At 35.6% G+C, this 27,449-nt stretch overlaps 1 protein-coding gene across 5 annotated transcripts in view; it reads right to left on the minus strand.

Annotated features, from left to right (window-relative positions):
- Positions 1 to 27,449, minus strand: part of PIK3C2G (phosphatidylinositol-4-phosphate 3-kinase catalytic subunit type 2 gamma) — a 354,883-nt gene that overhangs the window by 91,919 nt on the left and 235,515 nt on the right. For all 5 annotated transcript variants that reach the window (XR_009356772.1, XM_059185937.1, XM_059185939.1 and 2 more), the window contains exons 23-25: positions 26,075 to 26,211; positions 24,009 to 24,178; positions 3,281 to 3,437 (exon numbers count right to left, since the gene is read on the minus strand). Coding sequence is in view for 4 of the 5 variants with exons in the window: in XM_059185937.1 (XP_059041920.1) it covers positions 3,281 to 3,437; positions 24,009 to 24,178; positions 26,075 to 26,211 (464 nt within the window). In the remaining variant the exon portion in view is untranslated. The remainder of the gene's footprint in view (positions 1 to 3,280; positions 3,438 to 24,008; positions 24,179 to 26,074; positions 26,212 to 27,449) is intronic.

The raw sequence follows: 27,449 nt of genomic DNA on the forward strand, positions 1-27,449 counted from the left end.
CCTGGATACTGACCATTCACATAAGATAGAATTTATGACCCATGTCAATTATTTCTCAAGTTGTAACTGGGTCATGGAGTAGTAGATTGAGTTCTTTAAAAGAAGTTAATACAACAAGAGTCCGTTTGAGAGCGAATTGAGGGAAATATTGATTACCCATATAGGCAGAAAATAATCCTTCACAGATTTAAATTCAGTTTTTATTTCATAGGAAGCTACGCCAGAGAAAATGTCCTGAAATTTTTACTGATGCTTTGGTTATCAACAGAATCCCATAAGAAAGAAACCTCAAAAGCAGAGACTGGAGAGGTAAAAGTTCAGACACAGAGGGAAAAACATACTATTGTTTCACATGTATTTATTCATTGGTCTAATTGGTTCACATTGCTTCTGGTTTGTTTCAATTTCTGTGAGTCTAAATCTAAGATTATTTGCTTAATCTGAATTAGTGCTCTTTACTGCCAAAATTTACTCCTTAGTCTATAAGTCAAGACTTGAATAATTAGAACATAGGAAGATTGTTATTTTGGGTGCATGATGTAACAGAAACCTTCAACATTTGATTTTAATATAATTTTATAAAAAAATTACTTCCGATACTTGATTAAAACAGCATCTACTTCTTTTAAATGAAAAAAAAACCCATTATATAGTTTTTTGTTTGTGTGTATTTTTAGAGAGAGTGTGTACAGGTGTAAGTGAGGGGAGAAGAGAGGGACAGAGAATCTTAAGTGGACTTCCCACTCAGCATGGAGCTCACATAGGACTTGATCTCACAACGCTGAGATCATGACCTGAGCTGAAATCAAGAGTTGGATGCTTAACTGGACTGAGCCAGCCAGGTGCCCCTAAACTCTTTACTTTAGTAACTGTTTTATATATTATGACACATGTGCTTTTCTTTTTAGATAGGTAGAAAAGTTTATTAAACAAGAGAAAAAAGCCCACCAATAGATTTTTCAATCAAGTTTTTCAAACAGCTGTCATTTCACATTATTTTGGCATGCTCACTTTTGTTATTCAGCATACTTTTAGTGTCACCTGAGAAACAGCATGATCTGTATTTGTGCTTTTCTAATTTGGGTTATTTTTAAAATGTCTGTGGCTTGTTCAAGTAGTTGTTAGAATATGGTACTTACTACTTGTATGTAGTTATTTATAACATTATAGACATTTAAAAATGCTAGATACCTCATTTATTGTATACTTGAATTTTATCTTCCTTATCCTATTGAAAATTTTAAGGCTGCCTAGGTTTCATATTTTAATGTATCCTCACAGTTTTGGCATACAGTAAATACTCATGAACTCATGGATTCATGATTTAGAGCCTGTTAGAGCCTCAAAGAATATTAGAATGATACTACCTAAATATTTATATGTAAGTGGAGTCAAGTTCATAGAGTTAGACCTTGAAAAGTTTCCTTTGTGGTATGAAAACGGATTATGAGCCATAAGCCATCTCACGATTACAATATGGCCTAATAGAATTGGGAGATAGAATGCAAATCTACCAGTATGAATCACTGGCTATTATTAGAAGAGCCAACTTGAAAATTCTGGAGATGAGCAAAACTTTATATGTCTAGTTCATACATAAAGAAACCAAAGTGGCTTTATACATGATAGATTACATGTTTATAATATTTTTAAAAATATCTATTTTTTAAGTCAGAGTAAGGTGCCTATGTTGTTTGAAAGTTAAAACAAGGATCCAGGGGCGCCTGGGTGGCTCAGTGGGTTGGGCCTCTGCCTTCTGCTCAGGTCATGATCTCAGGGTCCTGGGATTGAGCCCCACATCTGGCTCTCTGCTTGGCAGTGAGCCTGCTTCCCCCTCTCTCTGCCTACTTGTGATCTCTCTCTCTCTGTGTCAAATAAATAAATAAAATCTTTAAACAAACAAACAAACAAACAAGGATCCAGTCATATCTTCATTGCAATAAGGTCAACATTTATTCAGCACTACCCAATAGATCTTTTCTGCAATGTTGGCAATGTTTTATATCTGTGTTGTCCAATATGGTATCACTAACCATGTGGGGCTATTGAACACTTAAAATGTGGCTAGTGAGACTGAGGAGCTGAATTTTAAAGTTTCGTCAATATTAATTATTTAAATTTAAATAACCACACATACTCTATGTGACTCTGCTCTTTTGGATTAATAAGGATTTCATATAATAAATTAACTGAACCCTACAACATGACAGGCACCGTGCTAAGTGCTTTATATTAATTATCTAATAGGGTTATTATGAAATATAAATCAATTAATACACATAAAACACTTAGTATAATGTTCATGCAAAACATTCACTATTAGGTTATTTATTCATCAGTCCTACAAAATAGATGCTGTTATCTTCATTTGATAGATGAGAAGCATGATCTTATTGGAGTTAAGAAATCTGTGCCCTTAAAAGCATCTAATAGAATTATTGTTATCTGAAGGTTCTAAACCAGCTATTTTTTATGATTGCTTTGACTCCAAACACCATACTGACTTACCAAAGGTGCGTTTCTCTCCTATATTTTGCAACACTTCCTAGTGTGTATGTGCCTAAAGGAATCCCCACATCCTTCTCCTAGAAGATATTTCTATCAGATCCTTCTCTTCTCACCATGTATATCTAGTCTTCATCTCTTTAACATTGGGCAGTGGAATGAAACTTAAATTTTCATATGGGATCATGACTCAGTAGACCCAATGTGTACCACTAAATACAGTTGAGGTCCTAAGAAGCTGTCTTATATCTTTGACCCCCAGTTTCTTAATGTGGAAAAAGGCAGAGATTGGGAGGGGAGCCAGGAAAAATCCTTGCCTGGTCTACATCATTGGGTTGCTATAATGTGTAAATGAGACAGTATTTTTTAAAGTACCTTTGAAAAATCCTTAAGCACAATACAACTGATAGAATATTCTAAATTACTGTCCTTAATCTAGTATTTTTAAAAGTACTTTAGAAAACTCCTTAAGCACAATACAACTGATAGAACATTCTAAATTACTGTCCTTAATCTTTAATCAAAATATACCAAGATAACCTCTCAATACATCAATTTTATTGTGAATAGAAATGTTTGAGAAAATAACTGTGAACTAATGGAATGAATTATTTAAAAATGTATTTATAAGTTATACAATGGTACTTTTAGTTTGTTCATTCCTTTCTGGTTTGAATAACTCTTTGGGGAATGCCAAGCCATTAGCAAAAATAGACTACTAAAAGAGAGACATAAATGAAGCTTATTATTTTTGTTGTTTCCCCAAGGGACTTACCATTTCTAACAGGTTCAAGAGCAGTTGACTGTGCCTTCTGACAATATTATAAGCTTGACAACAAAGCTCCACAAAATCTTGGAAATGCTGTGGGTTTTTCCCACCCTCTGTAATAAAGTACTCCATCTCTGAAGTGAAAATAAAAGGTGCTCGATCCCTGCAAACCAAAAACAATAGCAACCATAAGCAGGAGGACAAATGGTAGGTAGAGCTCAATTAGGCAGTAACAGCAACTTATTTTCATTTGAATTTTTTATGTTATTTTCTCTCAACTCTAAGGACTGGAACCACCTCCTTTATGGAAAAGCTGGAAAAACTTGCTAATTGTAGGCTTTGAATAGCTTAGTTGGGCTTCAACAGAGAAGGAAGAACAGGTTATTTTGCATAGATTCATATGGTCTTAAATATTTAATTCCAAGTTATATGTGATGGAAATATTATCCATTAAAATTAATCTAAGGCCAATTAATAACAAAGGCAATTTTACAGAAACTATATTGCTAAATTGTTGCTAAATTTTAAAATAAGAGAACAGAGCGTATATTTGAACTTATGTTGTTGTTTTTAAGTTTTCTTTTTTTTTTCTTAGAAGATATTGACTCTTTAGGGAAAAGGTTTCAGGTAATAGCTAAGATATATAATGACAAATTCTTTTAGAAGGCAATTTTTGAATAAACAAAGTTAAATTCACTGTCATATGCTTTGTAAGGGAAATAAAAGAAACCTGTTTTTTCATTTCACACTAAGCTCAATAAAAATACTGATCAGAAAGAAGGAAATATGAGCAAACCAATGTGAATTGGTAGGTTAATAATATTACCTCCTGTAGTCCCACGGTTGAATAGGAAAACAAAGGACCAGAGTAATGGTCCTGTTTTCTCTATTTTTGTCATTTCTTTCTCATGTTCTTTGAGACATGAAGAGACCCAAGATGAAACAAAAGCATTTCTAAGAGATTAGCAGAGGAAGGATTGGAAACACTTCTCTGTGATGTGAAAAACAATGATGAGACAAACCATGCTAATACTGATTTGACTTACAGTCCTCTAGAAACATTTGAGATGAGAATACAGTTTTGGTTAAAACATTGTTTTTTAAAAGTAAAGATTTGAGGTGAATTGAAATAAAACATTTTAAAATTTGAGCCTAGCAGCCTAGATATAATTGAGGTTAGTCTAAGCAATAATTGAAAAAAGTCATGGAGTATTGAGAAAGCTGCTTTTAAAAAAATGATCATAATAATGATTATGTTCTGTATTGTTGGGTGCTTAGCATTTGAATAAAAATATAATGCAGTGGAAAATCTTGCTAATCTGATAGACCTCTTAGAATTGTGGATATTCAAATTGGAAAGCTACAACCCAGGCATTCTGTAGGTGATCTGGACCAGTAGAATCTGATTACAGACAAGTATTTTAAGAAAGAAAGAAAATAAATAATGTACCTCTATTTGGTTGTGATTACTTTATTTATTTTAGTGATGCATGCTACCATTGACTGTCCAGAGGGGAAGCTGGTATAATAATATATTCAATCATTCAGTCATTCTTTATATTCAATCATTCAGTCATTCTTTCATTCAACAAAATTTACTGAGCACCTAGATACTGAGGAATGTGTCTTAAGAATCAAGTCCAAATTTTAAAATGTTTGCCTCATATCCTTTTATTTTTGGCCTTCATTGACTTATCCAATTTATATGCTATGAATTTACTTTACAGCCCTGTGTTTTAGTCAAACTGGAAATGGAGCTATTGAAAACAGGAGATATACCATGGGTTCTAATCCCGGACCTGCTGTATCTCAATTCCTCCTCTCTGAGGTCGGTGAGTAATACCCAGCTCTTAGAATTCCTGTGAAGATTACTAAAAAAAATGTACACGAATGCCTGACACACGGAGAGGCTACACACTTGGGAACTGCTCTGATTAAAAGCACTATGCAGAGGGCACAGACTGTAGCCCTTGTCAGTCAGGTTTTCAATCGTGTTCTAGCACTTACTACTTCTGTGATCCTGGGCATGTCTTACTTGTCCTCTCCATGTCTTAATTTCCTCCTCTGTAAAATAGAGACAAGGGCACTTGACTCTTAGGACTTGTGAGAAGATTAAGTTTGTTAAAGCATATAAAAGTATTAGAACTCATAGTCTGGCACATAGTGAGCATTCAACAAATGTTAAATACTTACTCGTCCTCCAACTAATAAAAATAAATGGGTTCTCAGAGCTGAATCTTGTCATAATTAAATCTCCCTCTTTCTTTAAAAATGCTTAAATGTCCATCCTTCCTTCAAAGTTTAATTTACTCTCAGCAACTCCATGTAACCTCTTTGTATGCATAAACCCTTAAGTGGACTTTTGAATTTGGTAGCAGTCAAAATTTTGAAATAATTTTAAGAGAGTCTTAAATTGTATAACTTCCTGAAATTTTCTTTTCTAATGTGCTACAGATTCTTTTTTCTTTCATATGCTTGATCAAATAGAATTTCCCTTGGAAAGTTGTAATTATGCTCGAGTTCATGTGATAACATATTTCCTCCTTCCATGGTAAGCACTATTATAAATCAGATGAAGAAACACCACAGCAGAAAGTCAAATACATAAAAGAATCATTTCTGAATTGGAGAAAATATAAACTAATAGTAATATTGAAGGACCCAATCCTGGCTGTGTTTAAATATTTCCACAATCTAAATTTTCAGTGGGTCCAACAAAATAAAATGCTACCTTTTTTTCTATATGACTCACAGGACTCACTTCTGGCCAATTTTTAAAATGACTTAGACTAAAATTTTTCTGTAAATGGAAAGAGGCTGCACATGTGAAACAGAATCCTATCCCAACCATACAAGCTGTTAAGAGTCGTAGCTGGGATGTGCTTTATCAGTTCATTCAAATGCAAACCTAATCCGAGGTCGCAGAATTAATGTATTGGAGACTATATCTGAAGTTTAAGCAATACTTACAAATCTGAGATATAAATTGGTTGTGGCAAGAAAGCAGATTAGAAACTATTTGATCTCTTAGAGCCCATACTGTTACTGCATTCTGATTCATATGCTGACAACCTCTCACTTACAGCTTGTCAAATTTACCAGAAATTTCTTGTTTTGACTATCCTACTCTATTTCCAGATTAGTGGTTTTACTATTATTTGCCTAAGCCCTACCTGCTCTTGCTTCTGTACCTTTTACCTGTATTATTTCCTGCTTCTGGCCATGTTACTCTCTTTCTCTGTGTCTCCCACCTAATGCCCTAATTGTTTTCTAGTAAGTCTTCTCTAATTTACCTATCCTTTGCTGATTTCTCTCTTACTTTGCCTTCTCTTTTAATTTAGCCCTACAGCTAATCTATTTCATTCTTTATAGTCTCTAGTTGTCTTGTGATTTTTCCCCCAAATGACCTGTAGGATTTTCAAGGGAAGAGGCACTATTTTGTCTTTCCTTTATTTACTTTGAATGCCTCAAACAATATTTTGACAGTATTCTGCAATGGATGCAACAGCAAATATACATAGCTCATGCAGTGAAGAAGTTGGATAATTTAACATTTATGTGGGAAGGCCATTTGAACAATCTTATTTTATTATAATTTTATTATAATTCTGTCATTTTGTTGTCAGAGTTAATCTTTTTATTAGCTTACAATTAGTCCTTCTCTGAAAGTATTATTCTGTAAAAATGCTAAGAATATTTTCTAGATGAGAAGTGAGTAGTACTTTAAAAATGCATATATACTTGAGAAATTTAAGGATATTTCTGTTGCAAACAAATACTGATTATTAAGGGGACAAATAAATTCATTTGATATGGGAAATAGCAGGACAATTAGTAATTTGCTGTTTGTTATTACTTTTGCATAAACCCCTCGAACCATTCTGTCAATGTAATCTCCTTGGATAAATGCACTAGAACACTAAGATCATCATCATTAAAAATGTATACATTGCCATTGCACTGAGGGTGCTTAAGTTTTCAGGATATGTCTCTCCATTAGGTCACTTTCATCTAGCCAGGGATGAATGGACCCAAAATGTTAGAGTACTATAGTTATTTATCAACAAATATTTATTCAGCATTTACAATAGATATGTGTAAGGCTTATAGGTGAGGTTGAAGATTTTAAAATTAAACATCCTAAAAGCAATAAAAAATGTATTGATAATAATCAAAGTGTTTTGAAAAAGTCCCTCCAGCTGTAACATGGAAAAGAATTTGCAACAGGGAAGATGTATGTGAGTAGATCAGATAAGAGACTTTGCAGAAGATTTTGATTAGATATGAGAGCATAGTTCAGATTAGGATTGTGGCATGCAGTACAGAGAAGTGGGTAGACAAAAAAATTTTTCAGTAAAAACAAGAGGACTTCATATGGTTCAAAATGAATAGGAGAAGAGTGTTAGGAACAGGTTTAAATTTTTGGCTTGTATGTCAGGAAGATATAGTGCAACATTCAGAGTGGGTTCAGCTTTGAACAAGTTACCTTTGAGGTGTCTTTGAGACAGACAGGAGCAGATGATAATGAAGTATTGTGATCCTTATTTCCAGACCATAAAGAAAAGATCTAACCTGGAGGTAAAATTTTGTGAGTTAAATTTCTACTTTGATTACCTAAGGACCTCAGGACACAAGAAACAATATGGTGGTGAATTCTCTGAGAGTTCTTTTTGCCATGTATAGTCCAAACACAGTTCAAGAAGCTGGCAATCTGGAGATGCCAGTGAATGCAGACAAAAAAATTTCCAAGAAAATCCTGCTCTTTCTAGCCGAAGGCCCAGGAAAGGGATAGCCTAAGAGAGAGACAATGTTTAGACAATAACCACTCTACTCCAACCAAATAATGCAGGAAAAGAAAGTATGTATAACTCTATTTCCCCCACCACACTAGTGAAGGCTCCAAGGTGATCCTAAAACTCCATTCTAACCAAGTTGTAATGAGCGACCTCAGTCCTGTGTCTGTGAGTAAGGAATTGGTATTGGTGGAGGCATTACAGGATTTCCTTTTCTTTAGTGCCCTCAGTTCTTGGTCACACTGCTGTGAAGAATGAAAAAGTAGACCACAGGAAGAGTGGCAGGCAGCAAAACAAAGTTTACTGAGTCATAGTTACTGAGTGATAGTACAAAGCTCCCCAAGAGGGAGAGGACATGAGAGGGCCTCCACTGGAGTTCCTAAGTCTAGGGGTTTCTATGGGCTGGTTGGAGAGCTGTTTTGATCTGATTAACTCTCCCTGCATCTTCCATCCAATCAGGATGTCATCCACCTATCATGTGGGAAAAGGTAGAGGGCTCCTTCCAGAGTAGTGTAAAATCCTTTTAAGGGTGGTTTCTTCTTAATGCGGGAGCTTCTTGTCCCTGCCTGCCTTTCTTCTGACTATCCTGCATTAGAGGGGTAGACACATAGGTCATTTGAGTAGGATAAATAACAGAAATAAACTCACACAAATAGGCCCAACTGATTTTTGGTGAAGGTGTGGAGGCAATCCAATGGAGAAAGGATATAGGCTTTTATCAGATGATAATGGAGCAACCAGACATTCATAGGCAAAAAGATGGAAACCTCACACTTAATAAAAAAGTTAACTTTAAGTGGATTATAGACTTAAATATAAAATATAAAACTTACAGAAAAAATGTAGAAGAAAATCTTTGGGATCTAGGGCTATGCAGAGAGTTTTTAAGAGAATAAAAAGACAAGTTACAGACTGGGAGACCATTTTTGCAGACCACATAGAGGAGTGATACCTATAATCTATAAAGAAGTCTCAAAATTTAACTGTAAAAGAAAATCAAACAACACAATTAGAAAATCGGCAAAAGACATGAAAGGACAACAGAAGAGGATATGCAGATGGTAAATTAGCACATGAAAGAATGTTCAACATCAGCTATTAGGGGAATGCAAGTTAAAACCACAATGAGGTATCACTACATATCTATCAGAATGGCTAACATAAAAAGTGAGTGACAATACCAAATGCTGGCAAGGATATGGAGAGAAACTGGATCACTCACACACTGATGGTGAAAATGTAAAATGTTATAGCTACTATTTGGGAAGACAGCTTCATAGTTTCTTAAACAACAACAACGTGTAACTGATGTGCAAAATAAAGAATTCTTGAGATGTCTTTGGTGCAAAAAGACGGTTTTAAGGGAGACAAACCATAAGAGAATCTTAATCTCATGAAACAAACTGAGGGTTTCTGGGGGGTGAGGGGGTAGGGATAGGGTGGCTGGGTTATGGACATTGGGGAGGGTATGTTCTGTGGTGAGTGCTGTGGTGAGTGCTGATGATTCACAGACCTATACCCCTGGGGCAAAGAATTCATTATATGTTAATTTAAAAATTTTTAAATTAAATTTTAAAAAAGAACAATAATGTATTGTGCTTTTAAAAATTTTGTTGAGGGTAGGTCTCCCATTAAGTGTTCCTATCACAATAAAATAAAAATAAAAGACTTAAAAAAAAAAAAAGACGGTTTTAGTAAAGTACAGGGTCAGAACCTGTGGGACGAAAGAGCTGAAATGGCCAATCATATATTTTCAAGTTGGGAGGAGGCTTAGGGATAGTTTAAGTGTCTAAAGAACTTTGGAAACAAGGTTTCCAGTGCCTTCAGGGGGCTGGTTTTGGTAGGAAAAGGTCATTTATTACTGTCTAGGAAGACCCTAGTCAGAAAGCCCTTCAGATGTATATCATTGGGCCATATGCTGGGGGTATGATTGCCAACATGCATCTTGGCGGGTAGAGATAAAGGAAATTTCCAAAGAATTTTTATATGTTAAAGTAGACTTACAGGATCCTGGGGGATTGGGATAAATGTTAAGCTAAGATTGCGTTTTGCCTGTAGCAAAGTATTAATATCAAGGCAGCTGAGTTTCTAGAGGAATGTCACTGCCTGTTTCAAGGACTTGTCAATGGGCTGTAAGTAGAATGGAAATTTAATTTTTTCTTTTGCCTTTGTTTCTCACATCACATCTACCATACAACCCAATAATTATACTTTTGAAAACTTGTCTCAGAGAAATGAAAATTTATATTCCCACAAAAGCACATACATGACTTTTTAAAAAAAAAGATTTTATTTATTTATTTATTTAAGAGACAGAGCAAGAGCGGGTGGGGTGGGGAGCAGAGGTAGAGGGGAAAGGGAGAAGCAGACACCCCACTTGTGCGGGGAGCCCTATGTGAGGCTTAATCCCAGGAACCTGAGATCATGACCTGAGCCGAAGGCAGGCGCTTAACCCACTAAGCCACCCAGACACCCCCACAACAGCTTTATCTGTAATACTTAGTAACTGGAAATAAGCCAGATGTCTTTCCATCAGTGAATAATTAAACAAACTGTGGTTTATCCATACTATGGACTATTATTTTTCAATGATAGGAACAAACTATTGATACACAGAACAGGTTAGGTGACTGTCCAGAGAATTATACTGTGTGAAAAAGCCAATCTCAAAAGATTACATACCATATGATTACATTTACATAATATTCTTGAAAAGACACAATTATAGAAATGGAGAACAAATTAGTGGTTTCTAGGAGATAAGAATGGAAGGGGGCAAGAGTGAGAGAAAAGTGGATATGACCAAAAAAGGGCAACAAAGAATACTAGGGGCCTTGAAACTCTTCTGCATCTGAACTATATCAATATCAATATCCTGGTTATGATATTACATTGTGATTTTATAAGATGTTACCGTTAGGGGGAACTGGCAAACTGTACATGGGATTTCTTTGTATTATTTCTTACCACTGAATGTGATTCCACAATTACCTCAAAATAAAAAGTTTAATTAAAATTTATATAAGTAATCTAGATATTGATATTGATAGAAGCCTTAGGTGTGGCTGATACGAGTTTGGTGGAGACTGCAAGGGGCTAAGAGAAGAGGGATAAGATGAGTCTTGTAGAATTTAACATTTAGTAGTGTAGTAAAAGGGAACCTCCTGTATTAACACTAAGAAGGGAAGAAAAACCAGAGTGATAACCTATTCCAGAAGGCAGGTGGAGAGGTATTTTGAGGAATGAGAAGTCAACACCATTGAAATCTGCTGATAAATCAGACAAAATGAGGAATGGATATTGTTGAATCAAATACTACACAGGTCATTGGGTTTTTTTTTTTTTTTGTTTGTTTGTTTGTTTGTTTTGTTTTGTTTTTAAATATTTTATTTATTTGGGGCACCTGGGTGGCTCATTGGGTTAAAGCCTCTGCCTTCGGTTCAGGTCATGATCTCAGGGTCCTGGGATCAAGCCCCGCATCGGGCTCTCTGCTCAGCAGGGAACCTGCTTCCTCCTCTCTCTCTCTGGGCCTGCCTCTCTGCCAACTTGTGATCTCTGTCAAATAAATAAATAAAATCTTAAAAAATATATTTTATTTATTTATTTGACACAGAGAGAAAGAGAGATCACAAATTGGCAGAGAGGCAGGCCGATGGGGAAGGGGTAGCAGGCTCCCTGCTGAGCAGAGACCCCCCCCTCCCCCGCCATGCGGGGCTTGATCACAGGACCCTGAGATCATGACCTGAGCTGAAGGCAGAGGCTTTAACCCACTGAGCCACCCAGGTACCCAGGTCATTGTTGATCTTATCTTTTTTTTTTTTTTTTTTAAAGATTTACTTATTGAGAGAGAGAGAGAGCGAGCGAGTGCCAGGGGAGGGGCAAAAGGAGAGGGAGAGGATCTCTAGCAGACTCCCCTGCTGCCAATCCCAGGACCCTGAGATAGACCTGAGCCGAAATCAAGAGTCCACGACTCAACTGACAGAGCCACCCAGAAGCCCCTGATTTTATCGTCTAATAAAGAATAAAGTCAGATTGAAGTGGTTATGGAATGAAAAGTAAGGAAAAGATGTCAAGAATTTAGACAACTCCTTCAGGAAGTTTATATATAATGAGCAAAGTGGCATGGAAATTGGGCATTTCATGCAAGGTTATTTAAGCTTTGGAGAGACCAGGATATTTAAAAAGATTATTTAAGAGGGAGAGGATAAATATGCAAGGAAAAATGAATTATTGAGAGCATAACGTATGTTAGAATGTGGGAGGGAAATGGCTCTAAAGCACAGATCGAGGGATTGGCTTTAGAGGGAAAAGCAAATCTACTCTAACAAGAAGAAGTTGATGTAATTAAGATGTAATTAAGTTTGTGAATTTTGTATTGAGTCGAAAAGCAGGCTCTGTTACCATTTCTATTTTCCTAAGACAGTAGTAGTTGAGGTTGTCTATTTAAATAAAGTAGGGAGTGAAGAATAATGGGTAGGAGAGATACAAGGTTCATCCCGCAAGAATAAAGTACAAATCCTTGTGGTGCATGAGATAGTGAAATGGATGCAGAAGCATTGTGGGCTGTGAGGACAGCCTATTTGAAAATAGGGACAATGTTTACCTGTAGTCATGGTGTTCTCTAGCAGCACTTGGCTGCCATGGTGTAGAACAGAGAAAAATGAGTGGGTTATGGCACATGTTTATCTTCTGCCTTCACACTTTTATTCACAACACTCAGACTATTAAATATAGGCTTTTTCCCCCCCACTAATTTAAGCTCTCATCCTTTCTTCAAAGTCCTACTATTGTTATACTTTCTCCTGAAATCTTCTCACTATCACTAGCCCTCCCAGTGGGGATTGCCCTCTTCTGAAATATATTTTTAAGGAAAATGGACCAAGCATCCTAATTGTAATGGATGCCCTCTGAAACAAGTGAGGTGTTGTATTCTTAAAATGAATGGTCTTCCACTTATTGATCTATTCCTTGAGCAAATACATACATACTTTAAAAATGAATGATGTTCAATTTTAAAGTATGGAGCACATAAGCTATTTAAGGACACCATAATGCACAGAAGTAACTTCCTCCAATGTGATTTATACAGTCTAGATAATAGCCCTGGACCTCATCCCAACAGCTCGGGGTGGTCTTTGGCCACCCAAAGTTCAATAAAACGGTTGCTGGTGGGCTTTGAAAACTAGAGTCACATCCCATAAACATTTAGCTATTCCTATTAGATGGCTCTTTTTAAAATGTAAAAAAAGAAAAAAAAAAAACTTAAAAGAGAATGACAATTGTGCCTGTCTTTTCACCCCTAAGAGAGGACACTACCTATGGATGAGAGAGTGGCCCTGCTACTTTAACACGTGTTCTTAGTTTGTGAATGCTTCTCACAGTACAATCATCTTGCAACATATGTGACTATAGTTGTTAAAGATATAAATTTAATATATATCATGGCCATAAAGGCAGGATAACTATGTCATCTGTTACTAACTAAAGAAACAGCCATCTGTCCCAATACTGGAGAGAAAACAGAGTGTGCTAGGATTATGGAGAAATGGGAGTATCAGTTTCCCACAGGGCATCTTCCCAAGGGTCCTACCACCTACTGCGCATGATTTTGGACAAGTTATAACCGCTAAAACTTCTCTTTTAGTTCTCGATCTATCAATTAGAGAAAATAACAGCAGCTACCTCAAAGAGTTCCTGTGAGGATTAATTAAGAAATGCAAACCCAGTATTTATGAAGCTTAAAAGGGTAATTTTGACTATTTCCTTTAGAATCTGATCCCCAATACCAGATGATGCAGCATCACACTAAGGAGTGCGTACTTTCTGTCACTCCCAGTGATAATCCAGAGCAATATGAGAAAAGCTACCTATTTCAATGCTGCTGATGGAGGCAGGCAGGGGATCTGGAGAATGAAATGGGAAGATAGAGAATTCTATGAAGGATTCATGGGCTCTGTGGACATACATATTTCTTCTTTTTATACTATAGTTCATCTAGTATTTACTTGAGTAACTGAGAATGTCAGTAAATGGACATAAATTTTAGTCCTAAACTTTAGACTCAAGTGTTTGAATATGCGTTTGTACCCTGAATTGAAATGTGGGACTCAGGAATGAGGTACATTTTATTTTTATTATTGAAACTATTATTATTGATTTTATGAATTTCAGATGGTTTCGCCCTCATGAAATATCATAGTAACATTAAAATATATTGTCTTAGAGATTTAAAAAATTGTAGACTCCCATCATAGTGAATGATGATATTAACATACCAATAAATGAATGCAGACAGAGTACACTGGGAATGTGTAAGCCTATATTTTCCGGTATCACAAACGACCTACATTTCAGAGAACACATTTTGCTGTCCAACAGAAACAACCCAAGTCTCTTGTCTAATATCCATGAGTTAATTGAGAAGGCAAATTTGGAATCTCCATTGGATAGGATAGAACCTTGTATAATTAGACAGCACAGGAAACCTCCTATGTGCAATATAGAGAAAATATAAGGGTGCATGTACATTACAAAAAGAACATTTAACACCCCATGAGATCTCCAAGCTCTCAGCAATGATTAACTAAGGGGACTCTCACCAATAATCTGTTAAGTACAAAATATGTTTTGTTTTGTTTTTTTTCTTCTCCTCGTCTAGCCTCTTGTGGATGCACTGTGGGTCCACAGTTAGACTCTGAGAGGTCCCTGATCTTAAACTGCTTAGAAATTTTAGATACTGACTCTGGAGTTCCTGTCAGGCTCAGATACATTATCTCTCTTATTTGAAAAGAGTAGTTAAAACAGCTACCTCTTCAAAATGATCAGTTGTACTTTCTTAAGTCTGGTATTTTGGGTGTGAGTTTATAGTAGGTCAGGATTTTATGAGGACAAGAAGAGACTGATCAGGTCAGCTCCTCTGAAATCTCATGTTTCCTCCCTTGAGTTTGAGTTCAAGAATAAGTGTATAGTTATGCTTTGCATGAAATTCCAATGTATGCTTGGAACAGATGCTAGTCTAGCTATGAGGAAAAGATTATCAATGCCATAATGCTTGTGTGAAACTGGATTGTGCCATCATATTTTAAATAAGATATGCTTTCAAATCAAGTTGGAAATAAAAATCAAGAATAGTCCAGGTTACCTCTGAAAATATTAAATAGCCCACAAAGTTACTATTTGCATGATCAAAATTTATGAATCATGCTTGAAATGGACATATTATCTCTTACCAAGTTTAACACCATGAGTTAAAACTCTGTATGGAAGCAGGTACTCTGTCTTTAATTGAACACTAGATGAAGTTCTTACACTAGGTTCACGTTTAGGAGACATGTGCAGCCTTTCTTTAAATTTCTTTAAAAACTAGATTCAGACTCATTTGCTTATACTCTCAGATGCTTATCTGACAGGTACATACCTTAGGCCAATTGAGAGAGCATGCATGTCTTCTATGTCAGTCATACTTTGTTCACAATGGAAGACAGACTCATTGAGTGCCAGAAGGCAGAATCCTCCCACTACTTTGTTTTCTCTCCCTCTCTTCTTCCCTCTCTCATTTTGTTCATTTTATTCCCTCTTTCTCCTACACTTCATCCTTTCTTATCATACCTCTCTCTTCTCATTTGAAAACTTACAAGTCTCTCTTTGAAGAAAATTCATGTTTTGTTCTTGTTGTTGTTGTTTTAATTGGAGGAACTGTTTTCTACATATATTGGGACGGAGGTAAATATAAAAAAGGTTACTCAGAAGAAACCAGACAATAAAAAACCCAGTGGAATGATTAGGGGGATGGGAGAAGGAGAAATGATAGTCAGTAGATGAAAATGACAGAACAAACTTTTTCTGGAAATAAGTCTATGTGAGAGTACTTTGAATATCAAAGCACTATTCAGATGTTAGGTATAGTTTGCCTGGGACTGGCTTTGTGACTGGTGGAAGCCTTTGTGAAACTTATAGTATACCAATTTTTTTTTTTTAGTTATTTCATTGTGGTTGAATACACATCACATAAAATTTATCATCTCAACAATTTTTAAGTGTATAGTTCAGTGATATTAAACTTGTTCATAGCATTGTGCAATGACCATCATCATCCATCTGCATTGTTCTTTTCATCTTATAAAACTGAAACACTATACCCATTAAACAATAACTCCACATTCCCCCTCCACCCAGCAGCTGGCCACCACTATTTTGCTTTTGTTTCTATGAATGTGATTACCCTAAGTACCTCATGTAAGTGAAATCATGCAGTATTTGTCTTTTTGTGATTGGTTTATTTCACTTAACATGTCCTCAAGGTTCATCCGTGTTGTTGTATGTGTTAGAATTTCTCTCCTTTAAGGCTGAATAATATTACATTAAATATATATACCATGTTCCTCTTACCCGTTCTTCTGTTGATGGACCTTTGGATTGCTTCCCCATTTCAGTTATTGTGAATAATGCTGCTATAAGCATGAGTGTACAAAGATCTCTTTGAGACCCTGTTTTTAATTCTTTTCAGTAGAATTGCTGGATCTTATGGTAATTTTTTATAAATTTTTTGAGAAACACAGTATTTTTTGAGGCCATACTGTGTCCCATAGCAGTGGGATCATTTTACATTTCTACTAACATTGTACAGGAGGTCCAATTTCTTCTCATTTTCACCAAGACTTGTTTTCTGCTTTTTAATATTATCCATATTAATGGGTGTAAGGTAATGATTCAAATTCTGAGTCTCATTCCCAACTCCCACACGTAAACTGACCATTAAGTAAAAATCCCTTGGTAAATTTGTAGTTAGGATAACAGAATATGGCAGGTTCTTAATTCGCTCTTCAGAAAAATTGTACTTTCTTAGGTCAAGAGAGGTAAATTTTAAGACATTTTTGTAGTGATCCTTCAATCAACCAAAATTGAGCCTCAGCTAGGTGTCAGGAGCTAGCTAGATGCTTAAGATACAAAGATGCCCGTAAGGCAGTCACAGTTGGAGAAGTACTGGAAAACGTGCTTTTTTCAGATACTGCTTTCAGTAAAAAAACCCACAATGTTTATTAGTAAACATTTGTGTGAATAACAGACCAATGAGACTCACCTAATTTTAGAGAACACTAAGATAGTAATTAAAGCATGTAAGAGATCATTAATGCCTATATAGCATTTGGATTACAATGAATATTACATAAAACCAGAATGATTGGAGTAAGACAAAAAAAAATCTTTTAATCTGCTAAGGGAGTTTGTTTATTTGTTTGTTGTTTTTCCCAAGGATGGTTTTAAATTAAGGGTATTTAGAATATAAACATTATAGTACTCAAATTAGAAATTAAACAAAAAATTTTAAATCAGTGGTAACTAACTATTGAAGATAAATGTCAAGATGATTATAGATATGGGGAATTTTTATGACTAATATTGAGATGAAAATTCTGGGATGAATTATATTTGGTGATAGGTGATCTATTGAAATAAAGTTTGAAGTGTATAAACCATGCTATAGGAAGATAGATACATAATATTTTAGTTATCTTCATGTAAATATTTGAATAGGAAAAAATGAGTTGGAATTTTATTTTGTTTGTGTTCTGGAATGATTGTTCATCTGTTTTAAATGGATTCATGTCCTCTGATATGGTGGCATATATTTAACTCACTTTTTTTTTTTTAAAGAAAAAAAAGAAAGCTCTTATTTGTGACATTCTGCAGCTTTCATGGTGTATATACTTTCACTATGGCTGACTTCCGGCTACCAAAGTGATGTCGCTGAACATGGAGCTGAGAGGGAATACAGACAATATGCTCTTGCAAGCTAGCCCCCTTCACTGGTGAAAAAAAATCAAGCTAGCTTGATCCAGGTCGAGGACACTTCTGCTTATGCCTAAAATTATATCAGAAGTCAAGAATGACTTGGTGAAATACCTTATAATCTAAATAAACCTGAAGAATACTGCAATGTAGTAAAAAAGATTGCAGTGCAATCTGTCAGTTAAGAAGCCTCAAATTCAGAGAACTTTAAGGACTAAAAAGTTCAACTCATTTGTTTCAGAGTGCATACTTTAAAAAAAGTACCAAAATAAGATATTCAAATAATTTTAAACATAAAGTCACAATAATCACCTAGAAATGCAGTCTCATTTCTTGTCACTTCATTTGAAGCACTTACACTACAGTTAATTAGAACGTTTCTCGAGCTTTTACTCAATGCTAGACACTCTTCTAAGCACTTCACATGTATCAGTTAATCTTCAAAAAAATATGTTTCATAAAAAACTACACTGAATCACAGAGAAGCCATTTGTTCAAGGTCACATCATTAGTACACTGTACTATGGAATTAACAAAAAAAAATCATACAGTGTATCTCCAGGGTATCTGAGCTTAACCACCACCACTCACACAACCTCTAAAATTAAAGACTTCATGCAAGTCTAGTATTACTGAAGTAAAAGACAACATAGATTGTGAAAATATACTTTGGAAAAATACAAATATGAAACAATGAATTAGAAGAATAATAAACATCACCAATAAAAGGCCTTCCTTAATTTTTCTCCTCTATAAGAGAAAGTCACCATCAAGAAATTACTGAGTTGAAATTTGCAGTTTATTACAATGATAGCTTTCATGTAATGAAAAAATTGCAATGTAGAAGTCATTGTTACAAGGGAAATTTGAGCACAAAACTGTGGATGCATAATTTGTTAACCACTTTAATTTGAATTTTTGTGAGAGAAAATAAAGAAGATAATAATGAAGCAATATTTCAAAAGAAAAATCAGAAAAAACTTCAGAAAGTTGGTGAAATTCTTCATTGTTCCCATTGTAAGGATTAGCCAAATTTCCCCCAGAATCATTAAGGGATGATAGGGCTGAATTGCCCTGTGATTTAATCCACTGGTGTAAATCCTCTTTATCTAATCTCATAATTAAAAGCATTAAGGAAGGGTTGTTTGTTTATATACAGGATCTGAAATCCTTCATATTCATAGCTGAGATAACATTTCTTCTCTCTTCAAAGCTAGAAAGTCTACAGGAGGCTCCAATTTGGTCTAAGCATGGGCTTTCCAGATTTCTGGTAAAATGAATTCAGGAGAATGGTTCAGGGACATCTGGGCAAGAATTCCAAATGAAAGTGTTGCTGGGCTAACTCGATATAATCCAAGAACCAGGAGAGCCAATGTCTATGAACATTTTCTAAACAGAATCACATAAATGTTTTAGTGTGAGATGTTCAGGAATGGTGATGTAAGCATGAATATTAAAGGGCAATGGCCCAGCAAGAAATCAGTTTCTTTCTCAAGATCCTGCTTGTAAGAAAAACATCACCTCATTATTCTTCCTTTTAAAGAAACCAAAGATCAAAGTAAAATCTATCCCCAGATATACTACTACAACTGGTTCTGCTCTGTTGGTCTGCTAATTTCCATTATTAAGTTCTGTAACCTTGGCTGAAGGCTATATCTACATCAGAGAGGGTCTTATGTGCGTATGTGATTTCTTTTTTGCCAAACCATAAACCATCCCCAACTTTAAACTACGACTCTTTATGTGCAATTGAGCAATGATCAAGGCAAGTGGATTATGAAGTGAAATTACTTGATATGTGTTAGTAATCCTTTGTAAACCTAAAAAGTTATACAAATACTTTCCTCCTCCATATGTTTAAGGAGTAGATAGTAGGAGAAACACATGTGTCTGGGATACATGTAATTATGTTAAGGAGTATGATCCTGGATATTACTGGTTATTACTAGAGCATTATATGGCCTTGCTAGACTGTTAGAGAGTAGGATAGTTCTAGGGCATGATTTACATGCCTGGCTTTGTACATTATGGGCAGGTTATTGATATGTCTAGTGGGTGTTTAAAAGAAGTTAGGTGAAGCTAGACTTTTCTCTAAAGATCAGGTCTGGGGCGCCTGGGCTCAGTCGTTAAGCATTTACCTTCAACTCAGGTCATGATCCTGGTATCCTGGGATTGAGCCCCACATCTAGCTCCCTGCTCAGCAGGAAGCCTGCTTCTCCCTCTCCCATTCCCCATGCTTGTGCTCCCTCTCTTGCTGTGTCTCTCCCGATCAAATAAAAAATTAAAATCTTTAAAGAAATAAAGATCAGGTCTATAATGTAAAAAAGGTAGTAAAAATAAGAATGTTCATGTGTCATGGGGGATACAGAAGTTTGATTTATAAGAAGCCTATTGTCAACCTAGCAACCACTAAGAACAACCAATGGTCCTAGGACAGAAGTAGTCAGCTATCTTATGAAACAGCATTCAAATGAATTCTTGACACAGCCAAAAGAGACTTGGAAGAAAATTGTTAGAATACAAATTCAGAAGTAACAGTTTCAAGACAGAAATCCAAGGGGACATTGCTAATGAGTCTTAGATAGCCACTGGTAGAGATAAAATCTTGCAAGTAATAATCCAAATGGATCATTGTGCTGCAGCTGGCCCCCTTAACTGGTGAACAATAATCAATAATCTCAAAGGAAGACAGTGTTAACTTCCTTTTTGTTCATCCAATCAATAATTATTGAATGATTGAAGGCTTCCCTATGAATGGTTTATTACCTGAAAAGCAATATTAAGAACCTACTATCAGTAAGGATCTGTGCTGGGTACATTTTCATGCACCTCAGACACTGCACAAAAAGATAATTAAAATTGCCATAAGAGGACCTGAATAGACGTTTTTCCAAATAACACATACAAACAGCCGACAGATATATATAAAGATGCTGCATATCACAGATGATCAGGGAAATGCAAATCAAAACCACAATGAGATATCACCTTACAGCTGTTAGAAAAACTCATACCAAAAAGCAAGAACAAATGTTGGTGAGGATATGGAGAAAACAAAACTCTTTTGCAGTTGGTAGGAATGTAAATTGGTCCAGTCACTATGGAAAGCAGCATGAGGGTTCCTCAAAAAACTAAAAACAGAAGTACCATACAATCCAGTAATTACACTTCTGAGTATTACATGAAGAAAATGAAAAGATTAATTTGAAAAAATATATGCACCCCTATGTTTATGTTCCTCAATAGATGAATGGATAAAGATGTGGCATATATACACGATGGAATGTTACTCAGCCATAAAAAAGAAAAAAGTCTTGCTATCATGACAACATGAATGGATCCATAAGGTATCATGCTAGGTGAAATAAATCAGACAGAGAAAGACAAATATCATATGATTTCACTTATGTAACTGGAATCTGAAAAACAAAACAAAACAAAAAACAAAAAAACAGAGACAAATTCATAAATACCCAGAACTGATAGTTGCCAGAAGTGAGGGCAGTAGGAGATAGCAAAATAGATGAAAGGGATTTATAAGTACAAGCTTCCAGTTATAAAAGAAATAAGTCAGAGGGATAAAATGTACAGCATAGAGAATATACATACATACATACATATATATATACTCCTATTACATGATAACACAGTGATAAATGTGGGGTGACAGATGGTGACATTTGTGGTGAATATTTTGCAATATATAGAATTGTCGAATCACTATGCTGTGCACCTGAAACTAATATTATGTTATATGTCAAAAAAACTGCCAAATGTAGAAGCAGCAGCAGCTGTTGTAATATTAATAAACGAACAAATTTGGCTCTACCTTTTCTATAGACCCTGGGACATATCTCCATTACAGCACTTACCATATTGTTCAGTAACTTGTTCTTTTTTCTTTTTTTAAGATTTTATTTATTTGACAGACAGAGATCACAAGTAGGCAGAGAGGCAGGTGGTGGGGGATGGGTAACCAGCCTCCCTGCTGAGCAGAAAGCCCGATGTGGGGCTCCATCCCAGGACCCCGAGATCATGACCCGAGCTGAAGGCAAAGGCTTTAATCCACTGAGCCACTCAGGCGCCCAGTAACTTGTTCTTTACTTTATATGTCTCCCTTAACTTTTTCTGTAGAAATGCAATCTATATCTATATATATATATATTTATTTTGACCACCACTATGGTCAACACTATTGCTGGTTAAATAAATAAAGGTTGACCCACATTTTCAGTGGACCATACAGCAAAAAAAACAAAGATGTAAGAATTGTAATCTAATTTTTAAATTTCTGGGAAAGAGTGGATTTTAGAGAAAACACGTTACATAAGTAAATTACGTCTATATTTATCTTTCATAAACTAGGTATCCTGCCTCTATGGATGTTCTAAAAGTCCGTACAACTCTCTATCTGCCCTCTCTACATTTTACAGTGATTATTCATGTTTTTGTCTTCTACTATTCTAAGAGCAAACCCCACCGAGGTGGTAAATGTGGACTATTACACTTTGTGTCCCAAAGGTTATTAAAGTCCTCAGCACACAGACAATCCTGAGTAGATTTTTAAGAAATGAATGCAGATGTGGTGAATTTTCTCAATGTAGTCAGTATAGAAGGCAGTGTATTGGGAAGAATAACAAGTGAAGTGATTCCATTTGTATGTTTCTACAAAATAGGAAAAATCATATTATGTAGTTTATGCTGACATTTTAATACCAGATAATGGCATCTAATGAAAGTTCATTGTGCTATCTTGTAGGCATTATCTGTGGGGGAGCTGCTTTTAGCTAAAAGTGACTGATTACACTTTAGAATGGTTTGATTCCATTTCTACTTTCAGGTGAAGTATCCTTTTAAAGAAAGGGACTTTTAGTCTTAAACTTTGGGCTTCCTTGCCCCAGTACAAAGAAAAGAAAACAAAAACTTACTCATCCATCAGTTCTTTTTGGGTTCAGTAAATAATAAAATTATTTATTAAGACTAAAAATCCAGGAGTCATCCTTGAGTGTTTTCCTTTCTTCTCCTACCTGCTAAGCCCCTCCCCCAGACCATTAATCATGCCGAGTGTCCAAGTGATTAGCAGGTCCTATGACTCTGACTCCAAAATAAATTCTCAATCTGTCAGTTTTTACCACTTCCTTTCCATTAAGGTCTTGCTCTAATCATTGTAGTAGACTCCTATCTTGTCTCATTACTTCACAGGACAGCAGGAAAGAGTTTTGAAATCCATCAACGGCTTGAGTTGTGTCCCATCTCTATCTAGAGGCCTCTTTAAAATAGCCTTAATTCCATTAAGACAATGAGTTGCTCAAGAAAAAAAGTCTTAGTTGGAAACTCTTCATATCTTATCATGAGGAATTATATGCCAAATTTGCCCCTTAAAAAATCCATAAGAAAGAAAAATTCCCAAAACTGACATCATGAGAAATCATCATGACCCAGTCATAGTAGAGAATTCTTCACATGTAATCATTAATTACACAGTTGTGTCCCATCTCTATCTAGAGGCCTCTTTAAAATAGCATCCCTGCCCCAGTAACTCTCTATTCCATTTCTTTGCTTTAGTTTCTTATTAACAAATTAAACTCCTCTTTTCCTCGTATCATTTCTTTGCATGTTAACTTGTTTAATGTGTGTCATCTCTACTAGAAAGAGATCAGGGTTTGTGTCTGCCTTGTTTACGGTTATAGCCTCAGAGCCTTGAATGGTAGTTACTCACTAGGTATTTCTGGAATTCTTCAATGCGATCTCAGTGTAGGAAATGTGCTAGTTTTATGAGATGTAGACCAGGGGTGGTGATTGCTATGGGCAATATACCAGATGTATTGAGACCATGAATTCATGCTTCATTGTCCATTCAAGGTTTATAAAAAAATGAAAATATTATATTTCAGACAATTCAGCCTAGAACAGGATTAGTGTCTCATGGTAGAAGTTCACTAACGATTTGAAGAAACCTAATTTATTTCATTAACAATCTATGGAAAAAATATTCCCTTCAATCTTATTAGATATATAAACATGTTTGTGTCATTTGGGGGGATGTGAGAGATGGGGAGTCAGTCATTTGCTGGATTCCTATGCCATTACATGTTATACATCACTCTAAGACATTGCTTAATTACTCTAAAAAACATTATTTGCACACTGACCTTTTTATCCCTCCAAATGTTTGTGCATGACCTAGGAATTTTCCAAAGTCAATATGAAACATGTGGCCTGACTTTGTCAGCATGATATTGTCGTTATGCCGGTCACAGACTCCCAGGATGAACGTTACCACACACCAGCCAGCACAGGAATAGAAAAAGTTCCTCAAGGCCTAATCAGTTGAAAAACAATAACACAAAGATAATACACACACAAAATGAGCAAATGTGTTAGCATCAGAGTTAATGGTAAAAACTATCATAAAAAGCAAAATTACATAATTGAGAACTACTTCTACATCTCAGTTGAGAGAAGATTATGATTAAATGACTGGTTCTGGATATGCTACAGAAGAACATGAAGCAACTTCTTCTTTGGCCTAATGAATGTTTTCATTGAAATTGTGCAAAATACCCCTTTTACTCAGTTGGTTCTAATTTTCATAGTTTATTGAAGAGGATTCCTGGTGTGGGTTTTTTTCATGTCTCAAATATACAATATTGAATGACTTTTTTCAAGGTAAAAGAAGAAACAATATGGCTCAATATTGCCTATGCCCCAAAATTTAAAATATCAATTTTGAATATTTGAATTTTTAACACAGATAAAGCCATACTGAGATTTATGTAATGTATTATGTATATCCTTGCACATAGGTCATCCACTTGTTGTCCAAAAATGGTTTGGTATGGTCTTATATCAGTGAATGTCTTCGTGGGTGGAAGTAGATAACCACTGAGTCAATTGTGGCTTCTGTTTCTTCAAGAAACAGAAGTTTCTTGCCAAAACTACTCTTTATTTTCAAAATGATCTCCTGGGTATACATCATTTTCATCAATGATGCAACTTTGTAACCAAGGTATAACCATGAGTGATTGGCTGGTCCATGGTAATCAGTCTCCTAGAATGGTGTGGCTGACATGCTAGAGTGGAAATCCGTGTCACTGAACCTAGTTCATGTCTTAGTTCTGGATATCCCAAGATCCTGAACAAGTCATTTGTGTTGGTGGTATAGTGGTGAGCATAGTTGCCTTCCTGAACAAGTCATTTAATTTGTCTATCTAGATACTTTTCACTTATAAAACAAAGATAATAAAAGATGTCCTTACATGGTAGCTGTGAAGGGCAAATCTGTGTGAAAACATCTCTAATATAATCCCAGAGATTTGTTCAAAACTCAAGTTATAATTGTGAGAATGGTGAAAAAATAGATTTCAAGATAATGTCATCTTATCTTTGTTATTTGACCTCCAAAAGCCTGTAATTTGTTCTACTCCAATCTCACAGAAGCCTGAAATAGATGAACTCTTGGGTCTCTCTATCATGGCCTGTGCTAAGTAGGGTGACCAATCATCCCAGTTTGCTCTGGACTGAGGCATTTCCTAGGATGAAGGAATTTCAGTGCTCTGGACAGCTCCAAACAAATCCAATGTTAGACCATATTCTATCTTTGTGTGAATTAGTATAAAGGTGCCTTTGTCTCTGGGTACATCCTGCTGTACCAGTTCATGCCCTGGCAAGTGGAACAAAGCCTGGCTTTAACCAACTCATTCCATTAGCTGGGAGCTCTGGTATAGGGCAGAACCTGCACAACTGTACACTGCAGGCCAGATGCCAGCATGAAGTTAAGTGGGAAAAAGTGTTTGCAATTAAATAAAACACTACATTTTGTAAAGTTCTGAGATACTAAAAGTAAAAAAAAACTACTATGCCTTCTGCAAACATTGAAAGAATAAGGTTTAAAAAGGTAGAGCTCAGCAGAAGAAATGCATTGCAAAAGAAGGAGGGCGATTTATAGAAATGGGAGATTGTGTACAGGCATGCAGAGGTAACTTGAAAGAGCAATTTCAAGGAGCATCATTTCAGCAGAGATAGCTATAAGAAGTAAAACCAAATACAGAAATTTTATCTAGTTAATATTCCATTTAAACTGGTTATTATTACTAAGCTAATGACTGAGTACACTCAAGGTGTACTTAATTTACTTTTTCATCAACCACAATAGCTAATGATCCAGAGCATATTCTGATTTATCACCTCATTTAAAATTAACTACAGCAGGACAAACCTTTTCATAATCTTCCTTTAAATGATTGTGCTGGCTGAACCACTTCTTGATTGTGTTTTCCTTCAAAGGTCCAATCAGCCCAGAATGGCGATGAATCTTTGCTAGGGTTATGGCATCGGGTACCATCTGCACCAATCCTGGTGGATTAAAAAAGAGATTTTAGAAGTGTTCTGACATCACAGGATGAGCAATACTTAGGAAACACATCTTGATCTATGCAGCAACAATAATCGCCAGCACTAATGTGAGTTACCCTTTTCTTGGCAAAACTTATTTTCTGAAGGAGCCTTATCTAGATGGCTTTCTTTCTAATTTTTCTGAATCCTGGGGAGCAATGAGGTTGCTTGTAGTGTTTGGATCAGATCTTTCAGAAGAATCTTTACTGTTTTTTTCTTGAACTACAGTAAAGAGCCAGTCTAAATGATCTCAAAGAGCTCTCACTGAGTCAATGAGGTAGTGGGTTAATTAACATATGACTTGTGCATTCATTTACAGTTTAAGGGAAGACATTCAAATTTGTATAACAAGCATAATTATGATGAACAAGAACCAAATACAATCTCTATAACAAATATGTCAAATATATTATAAAAATCAATATTCAGGTTAATAAAAGCTTCCCCTTAAATGTCCCTTTCCCAGGAGTGAACAGAATAACTGCAGTAAACATGTGGAGAGCCACCTGCTCTTTCCTTTTCAGTCAACATTAAAGAGAAACTATGGTAATAATTTTTTAAATGAGAAGCATATGTTGCTTGAGCTTCAGTAGAACCCTTGCCCCACTGACCATGTATCCATCAAGGATGCGTTCCTTTCTTTCATTGTGTTCCCAAGGTTATTATAATGCAAATATTTTCAGATCTTCTGACTTTATTCTGCACAGAAGAGCAATTTAGACCCATATTTAAAACTGTCCCAGGACTAATGTGCACAAAACAACCTGTAATATGCAGTTCTATAAATAAAATCATTGAAAGAAATAGAAGTTTAGAATTCCTGATTTCCACAATTTTGGCAATGCAAGAGATGAAAACTCAAATGTCCTAAGGGACCAAAGACCCAAATGTAACTATGTGAAAAGAGACATGGTTGAATTTTTAAAACTGTTTCATGATCTATCTTAAAAACATTTGAATTAAACAACGAGCAACCAAATTGTCTTGGTAAACGATACACTTCTCTGTGCTGGATTTGGCCTGTAGTAACTGGTTGCAGCCTTAATCTCGCTTAATAGTTAATAGCCCAGTTGTGACTTTTAGGCCTCTACGTTGCTGGATCGGAAACATGGGGACATGGGGAATGGGAACAGAATACTGAATGGTTGCGGAAATAACTTGTAGAGAGAGAGAAGGAAAGAAAGAGAGGAAAAAAGGAA

Source organism: Mustela lutreola, chromosome 8 (assembly GCF_030435805.1).
Source record: "Mustela lutreola isolate mMusLut2 chromosome 8, mMusLut2.pri, whole genome shotgun sequence".
Lineage (NCBI taxonomy): Eukaryota > Metazoa > Chordata > Mammalia > Carnivora > Mustelidae > Mustela > Mustela lutreola.